Here is a 15,609-nt window from a genome sequence, read left to right as displayed (position 1 = left end):
CCCACGAAATCATTTTTTGTTATTTTAAATCCTCCTACACCTTGACACTTAAACCCCGCTGTCAAAGTTAAGCATTGACACATCTCTAAAAAAAACATTCATTTTTTTGTTTTGGTTTTTCAGATTTGAAGGAGAGTTTGCAGCTGGAGTTCTTTTGTCGCTCCACCTCGACCGAATTAGTGTGCTTGCCGTCATTGGATTGACAAAAGAACTATATCCAGCATGCATCGCCCATGGGGGGGAAATATGGGGGGTATATCGTATCTACCTTGTTTAATCCAACCGGCTATATGGAGAAATCAATTTAAAACCGGGTTATTTTGACTCTTAATTATTGTTAAGCTCTCATCAGGATCTTGAATGTGGTGTCGACAACCTCACTAACTTAACCTGTCAATACTGCTGGTTAAGTTGATCTTTTTATTTTGAACACATAGAGGCTTGCTGCATCTATGCTTCAATTTGGTGCCCTGTGTTGGTAATGAGACACAACTCAGCTGCCCTTCCTCCAAACTCAATGCCGGCCGAGTCAGTTATAACACATTTTAGTTATTTCAGTTGTCAGGAAAATGTATTTTATTTATTGTGAAAATATTTTCCACCTGATTTCATAAGGTTCAATGAAATTCAGTACTTGCATTCATTTTTTCACAACAATTTTTACACTTTTACTGAATATGGATATCGGCTCCAAACATCGGTTATCGCCTCTAACTACTAATAATGGGTCCTGAAAAAAAACTCATGTCGCCTGATTTCTAGAAAGCGCTATTGATCAAGCTTACCATGTTTTTTTTTTATCTTCAGCAGTCAGAAACATGTCAAAGATTACTAAGGCAGCAAAGACCGTCAAGAAGTTGGACACGAGTGGCGTGATTCGCGCTATTGTAAGGTCGGGACAAGCGGCGCCCGGACCCCCCTTAGGCCCTGTTCTGGGACAGGTAAGATGTCTTTAAGTCCTTTCAATTTCATTTCAAAAAATGGGTCAATTCACCTTCTAATGTGGAATTTTTTTACATCTTGCGCTGAGTTTGTTGTTGTGAGTTTGTTTCACACTTGCATACCACTATCGATATCGGGGATATACTCCCTGAACTTCAGTGAGACTTGAGATTTGAGCCTTGGATAGTCGTTAAACCAATCCCCCTTAATTCATGAAATCAAAAGCTTATTGTGTTTTTCTGTGATTGTTTGGTTTGAAATGAGCCGACTAGGCATCAGTAATCCTAAGTGTACTTACTATTGATGGCCTCCTGTCGCTTTCTAGATGTGTGATGAGTCTCTGCTGACAAATCAGCTTGTAACACTGCAACATCAAGCTTTTAGCGCCTTCTGGGCTCTTTTACAAACTCAGTCACAATTCGTTATGCCTTTCCAGCCATTGGAAAACACTCAGTCTTCCTTTTTTTTGTCTTATAACAACTTTGATCGAATTAATGAAAACAACAACAAACCGTACTGGGTCCCATTTTTGCCACTTAACGTTGACCAAGCTCCTCTTTTCAGTGGGGGGTCATCGGCAACGGATTGTATCTTATTTCTATATGCATCATTGTGTTGTTTGAAGATGGCAACAAATAATGAGTCATAAAGAATGCCTTGTATTTTATAGTATCCTTTTTACGTTCGTCAGTTTCCGATCCTTATCTGCATGTTAACAGCCTACTTGCAGTAGCTTTATTAGGAAGCGTGTGCAGTCAATAGCACTTTTACGAAGCTTATAATGTTCCTGTTTTTATTGACAGAGTGAAAAGGTCATAATTCTTCTTTACATTCATCAGCCAAGCCATAATGGGTAGTGGTGTCACACCAGAGTGAATTATAGTGTAATGGGTGCCACTTTCGTCAATGCAAACGGAATGGGTGAACACCTTATTGCAAAGGATTCTGCTTGGAAATGTTTGATGGGATTGTTCATGAAACCAGCCATTTACGGCCAATCCTTTCAATTTGACCTGAGTGATAAGAATATAACGGCAAATAATTTTGTCAACAACAATTTTAAAAGCTTTCAATAATATTTGATCACGTGTGCTTTTTATACGACAAATGAGTATTGCAGCTCGAAACAACAAAAGGACTGCCGAGTTGTTTTTGTTATTATTCCAACTTTTATTTTCCTTTTGATGTACAAACACCTATTGCTGACGAGACTGCTCTTTTCACTCTTTTTCACTCGCAAATGATAACTTCAGTTGGGATGTGGAAAAACAAATGATATTGACAGAACACAAAGATATCAACAGAATCAAAATTATGTGCACAAAAGGGTTCTCATTTAAAGCCAAGAAAAGCTAATCATCATCTCCCACATTAGGCTGGCAGCACACTGAGTATGGCGCATTTCCAGATTTTAACATGTTGCTACTCCACATCCACTCCACTCAATTGGTCCTCCTTCAATTCTGGGTTGCCGTACAGAAATTTATTCAATGTGTATGTCAGTAGAGCCATTACACTTGTGCATTTTCTTGATATATGTTTTATCAAGAAACGCTTGAAGAGTGGCTCTTTACATGAACTTGTTGCCAAAATGTGTACAGCTTTTTCAATCTCACCCTCTTGTTTCAAATGATAAGTTAAGACAAGAAATATATGCAATATATATTTAATATAATTCCAATCCATTTTGACTGGGCTTGAAAGACCGCTGCCGGCCCACTAGTCAAATTTGCCATCAGCGACAGTTAGACAAGTTGGACTGGATTTGATGTATGTAACTTAATAGAAGTGAAAGACTTTAGAGAGATCTCTGAGCTGATCCGAACGTTTTTTAAATTTCATTTCGAAATATCTGCATACCTTGTTTCCCTTAACTCTTTCCCTAACCCAATGACAGTTCTAGACATCAAATGCATTTCAATTGGGAAGGCTGCTATGAGATGTTATTATATGTAACTGTCAGTGATGGTGAAAGACGTCCAATCCAATTTAACTAGAAAAAAACTCTGTGACCCTTGAAGATGAGTGGTATGGAAAATGAACGATTACACTTATACATACATTATTGGAAACATTTAACACAGTTTTCTTTCAATATGTTGCCAGGTTTTGACCCTTCAGCTAACGGAGTTGGTCTGATTAGCTTTATTAGTATTAAAGCTGAAAAATGCAACAGAAAGTAAACTGAATAAAACTTTTTCCATGAGCCATATATTCAATCACATGTTCATTTTTATGCTGCGAGCCTTTAAAAAGTGGGCAGTGGGTTGGAGTTGGCTTCCGAGCTGTAGTTTGGACAACCTCAGGCGTCTATCCACTTGGCAACCATTTGGTGAACGAGCCAATCAGGCGAAAGAGGTGGGCGATCCACATATGACCAGGAAGCAACTATAGTTGAATACAATTAAAACTGGGCAGTGAGCAAAGTTGGTTGGTTGGCCATAGATGGCACACTTTGCTTTAGAGTTCCTGGGAGATGAAAGATGGTGCCACGGGTGACCCAGTGCGCCCCGGGCTCCCTGAGCCGCTTGGCGCATGAAAGCGAACCACTGTTTGACTGTCCCTTCGCTCTGATCCACCACCTGCCAGCGCGTTTTCTTCCAGCTGGACGGCAGGCGAAGCCTCGCCGGCCCCCAGGCCGCATTCCCGGTTTCGCCCGTCGCGAGCCGAGCTTAACTTGACTGCCAGGGCCAAAAGATTCTTCCCTAGGAAGACAGCAGATACCCGAGGCTCCTTGTACCACAGCGTGCCGGCGCCTCTCAGGCCCAGGGTGAAGATGTTGACCGTGACCAAGCTGAGCCAAGGGTACACGGCCTCTTTGCGGCGACTCCTCTGTCCGGGGAGGCCGGCAGTCCCCAGTTCGGTGAGGGCCACACACGGCAACAAGAGTAGTAGGGCATAACAGTAGAAGAAGACCAACCCCTCGGCCCAGACAGGGAGGCTTTGCTCGGGCTTTGGAGCCCCCGCTTGGTCCTCCCAAAGCCCGGCCTGCAGGTCTAGCACATCCAGCAGGTCCACCACGACCCACAGAAGGTGCCCTCGCACCTCCAGCTTCCTCCGCAGTGGCATCATGTAGTCGGCCCCAGTGAGGACGAGGAAGAGGGAGGGAAGACAGACGGAGAGCAGGAGTGTTAGGATCCTCCCGGCAAGTGGGTCTGGCGGCCGCCGCTCCTGTCTGTAGTTGTGACAGACGAAGAAGAGCTTGAGCTGGAGGAGCGAGAGGAAGAGGAACCAGAGGGCGTTGGCGAAGCCCCGGCGGGGCGAGTGCGCCTCAGACGCCACCCCAGCCGACACAAAGCGCAGCGCCAGGAGGAAGCCGGCATCACCCAGCAAGACGGCGGCGCACTGCCAGGCGCCGGGCCCCCGAATCCCCGGCATGCTTTGCTCCAGGAGGTAGAGGTCCACCACCGCCATCGTGCTCACCGTCACCAGGGTGGATACGCACACCTGGGGCGTGAGCACCATACCTGCAAACACAGTGTTACAATTTAGGACAGAACACACACGACTTCTAGGTACTGCCGCTGGATCATCATAATAGATGGTTGCTCCACCTGTCTGGAGTTTGCATGTTCTCCCAGGGCCTGCGTGGGTTTTCTCCCACATTCCAAAAACATGCAAGATAGGCTGATTGGACATTCTAAATTGCCCCTAGTTATGGGTGTCAGTGTGCATGGTTGTCCGACCTCTTGTGCCCTGCGATCGGCTGCCCGACCATTCATTCGGGGTTTGCACCGCCTCTGGCCCAGTGACAGCTGGGATTGGCTCCAGCAACCCCCATGCCGCTAATGAGAATAAGGCATCATTTCAGAAATGAGATGATGTGTTAAGACCCAATTTCACTGCTTGCTCGTCTGTTTGCACATACTGTGATAGCCATTTCATCTTAAAAGAACCACATTTATGTTTTCTTTTGATATGTTGAGGGATTGTACCACAGCCCCGTTTCGCCATGATAAAGGGTTGGCAGCAGCTACACTGAGCTGTTAGCTATATGCTAACCAGAAAAACTTAAGCATGTACGCATAAAGCACATTTACTCATGCAGCGTAAGTAAATATATGACATGAACACCATCATATAGTTGGCTGGAAACAGTATAGTATTTATCATAGTTTTATCTGTAGTTAGCGTTCGTTGTCGCTTGTCAATGACAAGCTGCCACTCCCAGTGTTGTGTTGCAAAATGGCACAGAAAAAAAGTGAGCAGATCTTATTTTATTAAGTGTTTATTTTTTTGCAGTTCAGGTTGGATTTTATTTTGTGCGCTGCATATATTTGCTGTGCGTGGAGAAAACGAGTGCGCAATTGTGCAGAGAGGAACATTGGATAAGATTGGATGGGAATTCTAATTATAGAAATTTTGCAAGTGAAAGTCACAGATTTGTCAGCAAGAGAAGAAACGTGCTTTTAATCCGTGACATCTGCCAAATCTAAAAGGCCCACAGGCAAAAGAAGGAAAAATGTGCTTCTTGTTGCAGTGGTTAACTATTTATTTTAAAATAATTGGACTCAAACCTAAATGAATTTGGAGCACATTTCAATTATATAGCCAGGGAAAAATCAGCAAGGTATTTTATACAAAAAAAATAGAATTAAAAATATATCTTAAGTAAGTAGACCAGCACTATCTATGAAAATTCTATAATTCGTTCCACGCCCGGCCCCTCCAAAAAAACTAACATTGAATCCCTTTAAAAATGATCAGTGTCCCACTTTTGCATAAATTATGCGAGAAACAGACAGAAATGAAAGAAAATGATGAGATTATTTATTAATATATTACAATGAATAACAACCATGCAAAACATTCTATTCGTGCACTAATACAGTAAAGTAAGGATGAAACTAATGTTAGCACACAAACATCCAAACAACTTCAAATTATGAATTCAAAACAACTTGGGAGTCAATAGAACAACAAGGCGGACTAACAGTCCGCCATGTTGTTCAGTACAGAGCGGCTATGCTTTTAATGCTTCCCTCTGCTTCGATACCGTAACGATGCTAGGAGGTGGGTTACAGCTAATTGTATCGTTTTGCAATAGCAGTCAGCCCCACGCTACTTTCTTATCTTTGGTTTTCGATGAATATCAGGGCCCGTTTATTAATTTCATTCGCACCAATAATTTTAAATAAAAAACTCAGTGAAGACAAACGGCGGTCGAAAGAGAGTTGTTGTTGTTGTTGTTGTTGTTGTGGGAGGATGTAAAGCAGCCCGGCATGTTACCGGGACAATTTCAAAATAAATTAATTCATACAGAAGATGAACTTTTTTGCATGATTTTGTATCTTTCATATAGATTTCATATAGCAGCACCGTCAGTTGCATATCAAAGGGTTTCATAACCTGAAAATTTTGTCATCAATGCATTCGTAAGTAGAGGTACTACTGTATGTTTAACATGCCCCTACGTATCTTGCTTGGCATAATTCACCTCAGATCAATATCATTTATATCAAATGGTATTATAAAAATATTACTTGGAGCTTATCCCAGCCAAGTGTGAGCAATAGCCGGGGGACATCCTAAATCTGTTGCCAGCCCATCGCAGTGCACAATAAGACGAACAACTGTTCACACTCCCCAAAATCTACTGGAAATTACATGCAATTACCCGAAAAAATGAAGAAGGAAGTGACCCATGATTAACTAATTCCCTGCACTTGACAACCATGGATATCCAATGCATTTAAACTATGAGAACTGGCTGGGAAGGATCATGTTTTCATGCCACTGACATCTTGCCCCAGCAACAGTCATATTGAAGCAGTACGACATACTTTTTTTGCGGCCGATCGTAACTCAAGTACAGAATAAAGCTCTTCATCGATTGCCAGATGAGCAATGAACATTGGCTATCATAGTATGCCACGACGCAGACTGCCTCTGGGGTGTTAACCCTCCGTGTGGATCGATGCCACTATAATAGCAAAACCTTAGTCGCTCAGTACGAGCTGAATTGACCCAAGCGAGGGATCATCTACAAAATGCAGTGGCCTCATATGACCTGGCAGAGTAAAATGAGTCAGAGTAAGTGATCCCATTATTTTTTTCTGTATAATCTAGATGTGTCCAAACCTTTTTATCAAGAGGGGCCGCTTTCAAAAATGTCCCAACTTCAAATCCTTCCTCTTTGATTTATTAAGTAGACGATCAGAATCAGATTTTAGAGAAACAAAGGGTTTAGGAAGGTATTTTCAGGTATTATGCCATTGAAGGCTAGAGACATCAATCTATTTTGACAGAGAGGCCTGGGAGCAATCGTTCAACGAGATAAGTGAAAAAGTCTCTGGAGTTGAAACGATGCACCACACGTCTGAAAATGAGCATACGAGTCAAGTGAAAGATTAATAGCCTCGTGGCCCTCTGCCTAATAAAGTGTTACTGCATGATGTTAATAGTTCATAAATAATCTCAATGGGAGGGGTTGGAGGCAAGCACTAGCAGATAGAAAGTGACTTGCACAGCCATGAATGCGAATATATTCATCACAGGCAGTGGTGGTACATATCACAGAATTTTTCTGTCCTTTTTTTGTGGAGGGCGGCTGATACAAGAATCAAAAAGAGACGGTTTTAATCGTTTCCCCAGCCGGTTGGGCGGACAGAGGTGCGTGCGTGCGCCCATCACTTTGGCAGCTTTTTTAAAAATGTTTTTATCTCATTCCTTATCATCTCTGAGCACCCCTAAATCATTTAAAGGAAGGGCGTAAAACTCATTTTTGTCGCGGCTTAAGTCATAGTTACGGTTTCATTTGCGGCACTCCAAACTTGGCTGCCAAAAATAATCAACTAATGAAATGAGTCCTTTCTGAGCGTCAGTAAATCGTAAATTGTGAATTAGAATTAGATTTTTTTGTCTTTAATTTGAAAACAAAAACAGGAAATAGTATTTTTAGTATTTATATTACATCTCAGAAATACCACTTGTGATGATTTTTCTTAATAGTTTCCCTTCAAAGTAACACATTTGTACTCCCTATTCAAACCATGATTATGGAGATGAAAATTGGGTATCAGGGGGCCGGGTTATAAGCGAGGAATTGTAAAAATTCAAACATTTTAAAGCAATTTTAAGGGTGCGGTTTATACACGCGGGTGGCTAATATGCGTATAAATATGATAAACCACCGGGGATTGAACTCTCAATCTAGGTACTATGAGGCAGATGACCTAAAAATGAATAACTACCGGGCATTGTTATACTATATACGAGTGTGTGTGTATATAATTTTATTATATGTTTTTTTAATTCAAGGACTTTATCATTTTAGCTGTATTTTTCCCCATTTCATTTTCTTCATGAGGAATATCAAAAATTCATTCTCAATACTACTTATCCTTGTCATGGTCACGGGGTGCTGGAGCCTATCCTAGCTGACGTTGCGCGGAAGGTGTCTACACCATACTAAGGATGAAACAGTACTCATAAATATACACAGTACCATTCAGTCGAGCCCAGGACGAGACAAGACGCCTTCATGGACCACTGATTTTCGGTTATGTAACAACTTTTGTTCTGGAACAATTTTTGTCACTATGCGTGCCTGTCCGGTGTCCTCAAGCAGAGACAGCCTGCTGAAGAAAAGCTCTTCCCTGTGAGCTAATGTCCAATCACTGTTGTGGTTTTGCTCATTCCCTCCTTGCACAGAACAGAAGCGGAAAAACAAAATGGTTAGCACGAGCGTGTTGTCATGTTGAGCGACAAAGAAGTAAAAACAGTGAGCAGAAATTTTAATGTCTGCAAGGGAGCAACATAAACCATTTTTCCAGTCTCATCATCCATATGTATCCATTCCTTAACACAGTGCTGGAGGAGCATTCATTGCCAATGATTTGCAGCCCTTTTCAGTTGTCATAAATGTGGGGTTTGGTAGCTGTTGAGTACGCTCAATCGCTATTATGTTGTGCCCCCCCCCCCCGCACAAATTTCAGAGAGGTTGTAATTCCCAATGTTTATGACATAACACGCAAAACGATTGAGAAGGATTTGACTCCCGACACAAAACGCAGCTTCATTTATTTCAAAATGGCACATTCAACTAACACAAAAATGAGAAAATTAGTCATTATTTCAGACCAAAAAAATCATCCAAGTGCCCCCAAATTATCAGGAGGTGACATAAAGCAATACAACCAAAATGACCCAAAAGCATAATGAGACCCCAAATCAAAACAGGGATACCGAAAATCAAATAAACATGACCGAGAAAATGTGCTTAAATCAACATGGCATGATCCAAATGCAAAGAAATGATCCTGGAAATACCACAAAATCAATCAAAGGTAGCCATCCTATCTAAAAAGTCCCAAGAATAATAGCAATTATTTATTATTATTATAACAACATTTTCCCATTAAAAACATATATTTTACCGGCACCAGGTAGCTTGCGGACCGGTGCCGGTCCACCAACCCGTGGTTGGGGACCCTGATCTACAGTGTATAACCCGGAAATACCCGATATATTAACAGGAAAATGTATTATTACCATTATTTAGCTGTTTAGACTGTTTGTGTTTTGATTGCGTGTAATTTATAATTTTGAGAGTGTGCCCCTCATTTTCCGCCCTCCCTGCCTGTGCTCATCAATCAGGGGCCAATTTATCACCCACCCTTCCCTCCCCTTTGCCGCCGTTGACAAGGTGAGGCAACCAATTTCACTTTAAGCCTGAGTAATAGCATGTAGGCAAGTGTGCGGGGGCACGATTGGGCCCTCACTTTGACATTATCTGCTAGACATTGACCGAGTTTCCGTCACGCTACAGTCCGTCTGTTTTCAAACTCACGGGTGCACAAGAGACACGGAGTACAGCCCACAGGCCAACTCCAGTTTTTATTGACCCGCCCGCCAGAGAAAAAGATTAAAATCACTTCAACAGCATCTCCCCATTAGTTCAGGGATCAAAACCTGACAACAACTTGAAACAAAGTTAATAAGCGTCGTAAACATGTATATTTTTCTTCGAGCATTTTATGAACGGACACCCTACACTGGGGTTTTCAAACCCTATGCTGGCTGTACAAGTGTTAAACAAGTTCAGGGAGCAGCTCAGAAGTTGTCAAAAATCACCCGAAAGACAGTACAGTAATCCCTCGAATATTACGGGTAATGTAGACCAGACTTGGCCGTGATAGACAAAATACCGCAAAGTAGGATCACCCCCATTATAACTACCACAATGTGTTTTCGTGCCTATACAGATATACAACTACACAAGTACAATTTAAAAAAAAAGTACATTTATATTAATATTACAGATGGAGGCACGCTAAAAGACTAATGTATTAATGTTTAAATATAATGTATACATAAATATCGAAATACTGTACAGTGAAAATAGTTCCTCCGCTTGATATAAATCCCAAAAATAGGTAAATGGAAGTTTTAATCCAAAACCTTTCTCTTCTTGTGCCATGGGTGCATTGTCTGCGATATTCGAAGAATTACTATACTTCGGTCAGGTACTAAAACTACATAAAAACACAATTTTCTGCTAATGACGTAAGCCCACTGCTTGGACTTAGATGAAATCTGAACTTCCATATTGCTCCGTCTCCCGCATCCCACCCCAATTTAGCGCAGAAGAAGAGGCGGTGCCCAGACTTCTGCCACTTTTCGCCGCCATTTTCATCTGTCTTCTGGTTTCGACCTTTTTCGCTTAAAAAAAATTGCAAAGCAGTGAATTCGCGATAGGTGAGGCCACGATATTCGAGGGAACTCTGTAATCCTATTGGCTCATGCTCTGCTACTTTATTAAGAACATATCAACCATCTTTGGTTAGGTTCTATCACTGTCAGCACCATATTTGCCTTTGATGTATAAGGTTTAGCTAAATTACTAACCTAACAGTAATCCTCCTGTTTGACAAATATTCGTCAAATATACAAAATGTAACTTACCCTGGCAGTGCAAAAACATAACTGATCAACGATGTGGCACCGGTCACATCTAAAATACAGTTCATTTGTTTTCTCAGATTAAGCTTGTGACCCACATCATCAAAGCTTTTGCTGTGATGCCTGTAGTTTCTTTCCCCTTTGTAACTAATATTTATATTGTGAATGTAACCCTCTACTGCATATCGCAAACCCTTCTGCCTCGGGCTGGATGATATTACTTTGGTTTTGCGCCAAAACAAATCACTTACATACTCTGGTCTGCGCTTCCCTTCCATAGATTGTACTGTCGAAGTCACGAAGCTTGACAGAACAACAATAGTTTAAGTAGGGGCGGAGCATTTGTGGAAGTTCAATTACAAACACGATGGCAAACAAATGGTATGGCTTTATCCTCAAAAGAGAAATTCATATGACAACAATGGCACACTCTGATAACCACACACTGTTCATCTCTACAAAGCCCTCACTGCTGACATCAATAGAATTTATTCTTATATCTCATTGACATCATTTTAATGTTGATTAATATTTGTTTTCCAAGAGTTTGTATTTGTAAGGTATTGTATTTATTTTTCACGCTCCAAATTATAAAGTGACGAAAAATGAGCAAGAGGTTGACCAGGGAATGCCCTAAAATAATTACAAAGTGACCAGAAATTAACAGAAAGGGACAAATAAATACAAATATCCTTTCTCTCACTTTCTCCGGGTGTTCCACTTTACTTCAATAGCCCAAAGACAAGCATGGTAGGCTGGTTACAGCATTTTTAATTATACCAATATATGTATTGAGTATGTGAGCGTGTTTGTCTACTTGTGCTGTGCAATAGACTGGCCACCAATTCAGGGTGTCCCCTGCCTACTGCCCACGTTGGCTGGGATAAGCTCCAGCACCCCCTCAACCCTTGTAAAGATAAAGCCGGATAGAAAATGAATGAATGAATTTCCAAGATTTTTTTTTTAATGCAAGCAAAAGTAAAGGTCATTCAAGGGCCATGTAATGAATTTCCAGGTCATTACTCGGGGCACCCTCATTCTAGTGGGTGTGTCCACTAATCCGCAATGCCTCGCATTAGTCAATCAATCTTTGCATAATGACGCGTGAAGCCGTTAATTCTTCATGAGAAAAGGATTATTTTGATATTTGATTAAATATCACAAATGATTTTATCCATCAAGAAACTCATGAACCCTCAAAATGTCCAATGGGAGTAAAAGCAATATTAATTATATAACATATTTGTTTTACAATAGAAGAGGAGTTGTTTGCAAATTCTTTCATTCATTTTCTGAACCGCTTTATCCTCACTAGGGTCACGGGGGGTGCTAGAGCCTATCCCAGCTGCCTTAGGACCAGAGGCAGGTGACAACACCCGGACAATCATTCGCAGACGGACAATCATTTGCGCTCACACCCATACCTAGGGGCAATTTAGAGTGTCCAATAAACCTACAATGCATGTCTTTGGAATGTGGGAGGAAATATGGAGTACCTGGAGAAAATCCACTTAGGCCCTGGGTGAAAACTCCATACAGGTGGACTGACCTGGATTTGAACCCAAAACCCCAGAGCTGTGTGGCCGACGTGCTAACCACTCAATCCCTTGATCCGCCGTGTTTACAAATTATTTATTTATAATGTTATCAAAAGAGTCTGCTTTAATGAAATAATTATAGAAAATATAGCGGATTTACTCGTATATTTGACTATTTTTTGTCGGACAAAAAAAATGATGACTGAATCAAGCGTATGGCTTAAATGCGCATAAAAACACTACTTCCAAAATACTGCAATTGACAGCTCTGTGACACGATGACGTCACGTCAAAATGGCGCCCTTGCGTGCGCTGTGACGTCACAACACAAGTAAATGCTGATATATGGTCATTTATTTCAAAATCAAGAAAAGATAAACAGATAAAATACCAAACAAAAGTAAATTTGACGTCTATGAATGAAATTCATGAAAAAGATTTATCTTGCATAAAACACAAAATGTTCCCGTCACTGCTCGCTCGGGGGCACGGCCATGTAAATTTTTTTCGCCTGACGCAAGTAGCCTTGATTTTGAAATAAAACAAAATTCCACCTTGATTTTATTTTTCATTTTATTGCTTGTTCGAAAGTGGGAACTGTTGAAGTATAATGAATGAGAGTTGAGATATGTTGACATTAGGAGGAATATGGCTGCCAAATACAACAACTTCAGATAAAAAAATAATAATTTCTGTAATTGGAAAGCATCAGGTTCTCATCAAGATAGACTTGTTTCTTTTTTCAAATTGAATAATTTGCTATTTTGCATTTACAAAGACAGGGATATTAACTTACAATATTGACCCTAATAATGTGCTTTTGATTCATACAGTATCTCAGAAATACCATATATGATGTATCATAATATGATGATTTTTCTAAATATTTTCCCTTCAAAGTAATCCATTTGTACTCCCATAAATATGAAGGTGAAAATTGGGAATCGCGGGGCGTCTTTTAGGCAAGAAATTTAAAATTAACACATTTCAAGGCAACTTTCAGGGTGCGGCTTATACGCGCTGGCGGCTTATGCAAGTAAATACGGTACTCCCCTCTTTTTTAGAAATAAATGTATACTTTTATGTTATTTAAAAAGGCATGTAATATTATTTAATTTTTGTTTCATGTTGGCAATAGTTTTTTGAGAAAGTAAAATAAATATTTAAATATATTGTATTTTCACAACAATTCGGCGCATCGTATTTTTAGCCGCAGTGTCAATAACGAGTGCTATTTCTGCATTTTACACACACTAAGGAGGAATTGTTCTTTTAGACGCAGCCAGGCATGGCATATATATATTATATATGGATGAATCGCAATAGCGCTGACTACGGAAGCACCCCCAGACGCTATTTCCGGTGTGCAGTGACTGCTGGGTTATATAGTCCTTTTGTCAATACACCCAAGATGACGGCGAACACACTAATTTTTTGCTACATGCACCAAATACATGCTAAAAACGTGTTTTAAAAAGGCAACGGAAGCAAAACTGAGTTGGGTGGTACTTTATTTAGCCATTTTACAATGTACTCACGTCATCATCACCCACAAATCCATTAAAGTACTCATTTTCTGTGTCCGAATTGAACAATTCTCCAAATGAGTCATCGAAAACGCTGAGTTTTAGAAGTTTTTCGAGGCGGCCACAATCCATCAGTAGCTCGCTAGTAGCTAGTGTAACTATTCCACGACTGTATTCCATGCTTCGCAACTGTGTTGATCCCGATCACCAGGCCACAATCCAGAGTGTATTGACAAAAAAAATACATATCCCAGCAGTCACCGCGCCGTACTTTATCCACGGGAAAATAGTAGAGTCGGGAGCTGATAACCGTAGTTGTCCTATCGACTGATTTATTTTATTTTATCGGGATAACAATTTTAGTATTGGTCCATATATAAAGCGCACTGGATTAAAAGGCGCCCCTGTCTATTTTGGAGAAAATGTAAGACCTTTATGTGCGGATTACAGTCGTGAAAATACGGTATATCCTAAAGAAAATAGGTTAATTTGGTTTTCTTCCACTTCATGACAATTAAAAACTAAATTACAATATTGTAAAAATAATAATTACTAGTTTTCCCTTTTTGCTTTGTTTTTTAAACTGGTGAACATAAAATAAAGTGAAAATTTTAAATATTTTGTTTTTATATTGATAAACAAAAAATAATATTAATTTTTTTATTGTTTCATTTACATAGTTCCCTTTTTTAAAGGATACAACTAATACGAAAAGGGATATTTTGGAATAAAAATATTTCTCGTTTTTAGTTTTTTTTTTTTTTAAATGTCTTGGACCTTCATTTGACTTATATTACCGTCAATGGCAGGCAACTGGTCGATGAAAAGAACATAAACGCCATTAGAATAATATGGCGGTTATTAATATAGTTCCTTACTTTCAGCTTTGTAAATTGTCATTTGACAAAGTTACTGTAAATGGAAAATAAAAACTGTTAATTTCGCCAGCATCTCTGGCTCCTATTTTACCCTTAATGGCTTAATGCCCCTTAAAGCGATTCTTTGACTTTCAAAACAGCTGTCGATGAGTCGATTCTTCTGTTGATAAATCGCAAATTTCAAATCCTCCAATCTATTAATGACACCTGTATCGCAAGCGTCCCATCGCTTGAACTCAAGCCTGCGGCGTCTGATAGTAAAGTAGGAAAAAGATGCAATTACCAGAAGCATTCGTATTAGCGCTCCCTCCGATGCTCCGGGCTTTATTTATGTCGAATAGCAGCTCGTCCTCGGAGTCCGGACGCCGTCCAGACGCCGTCCGCCACCGGTAAAGTCGCTCTTTATTTTACCACGGTACCCGGAAAACGCACCAACGGACGTTTAGGACGGCAGTGAGAAGACGAGTCAAAGCGGCATCTTCCCGATGCTTATCCAGCTCGGTTCCGTGAGGAGCGGCGATCCGTTGGCCGCGCCGCAGTGCCGCTCGCCAGGAGCGAGGTGCGCCGGGAGCAGAGCGGGAAGAGTGAATGAAGGCGGCGATGCGCAACGCCTCCGAATAAAAGACACGGAAAAAAAAGAAGAAAGTAGCGTAGCCAGCGCGCGACTTTGGCCCCAGCACGGCGTTCATTTGTAAGCGGGGTACGTGCGCCACCACGGAGGACCTCCCACCAGATTTCTTCCCCCTCCTCTTCTCCTCTTTTCTTTTCTTCTCCCCCTCCAAACCTCAGCTGGGGCAAGTTGACACATTGTATGGAAAGCTC

At 40.8% G+C, this 15,609-nt stretch overlaps 2 protein-coding genes across 4 annotated transcripts in view; one reads left to right on the top strand and one right to left on the bottom strand.

Moving 5' to 3' along the window:
- The window catches only part of mrpl11 (mitochondrial ribosomal protein L11), a 39,844-nt gene that overhangs the window by 7,438 nt on the left and 16,797 nt on the right, over positions 1-15,609 (top strand). The window contains exon 2 of one of the 2 annotated variants that reach the window (XM_077733336.1): positions 808-941. In XM_077733336.1, the coding sequence (XP_077589462.1) occupies positions 819-941 (123 nt within the window). In that variant the 5' untranslated portion in view covers positions 808-818. The remainder of the gene's footprint in view (positions 1-807; positions 942-15,609) is intronic. The other variant, XM_077733337.1, reaches the window with a different exon arrangement.
- tmem265 (transmembrane protein 265) lies at positions 2,056-15,522 on the bottom strand. Of its 2 annotated transcripts, none has more exons than XM_077732863.1 (2): positions 10,849-11,090; positions 2,056-4,409 (listed from the first exon to the last, which is right to left on the bottom strand). In XM_077732863.1, exons 1-2 carry the CDS (start codon positions 10,865-10,867, stop codon positions 3,403-3,405), a joined length of 1,026 nt encoding a protein of 341 aa, XP_077588989.1. In that variant the 5' UTR covers positions 10,868-11,090; the 3' UTR covers positions 2,056-3,402. The 2 variants fall into 2 exon arrangements, with proteins under 2 accessions (XP_077588989.1, XP_077588990.1); XM_077732864.1 differs by lacking the exon at positions 10,849-11,090 and adding an exon at positions 15,071-15,522 and having other exon boundaries at positions 2,060-4,409.

The sequence above is a fragment of the Stigmatopora nigra genome, chromosome 14, assembly GCF_051989575.1.
Source record: "Stigmatopora nigra isolate UIUO_SnigA chromosome 14, RoL_Snig_1.1, whole genome shotgun sequence".
In the NCBI taxonomy this organism is placed as follows: domain Eukaryota; kingdom Metazoa; phylum Chordata; class Actinopteri; order Syngnathiformes; family Syngnathidae; genus Stigmatopora; species Stigmatopora nigra.
This window is presented reverse-complemented; position numbering and strand designations above follow the sequence as displayed.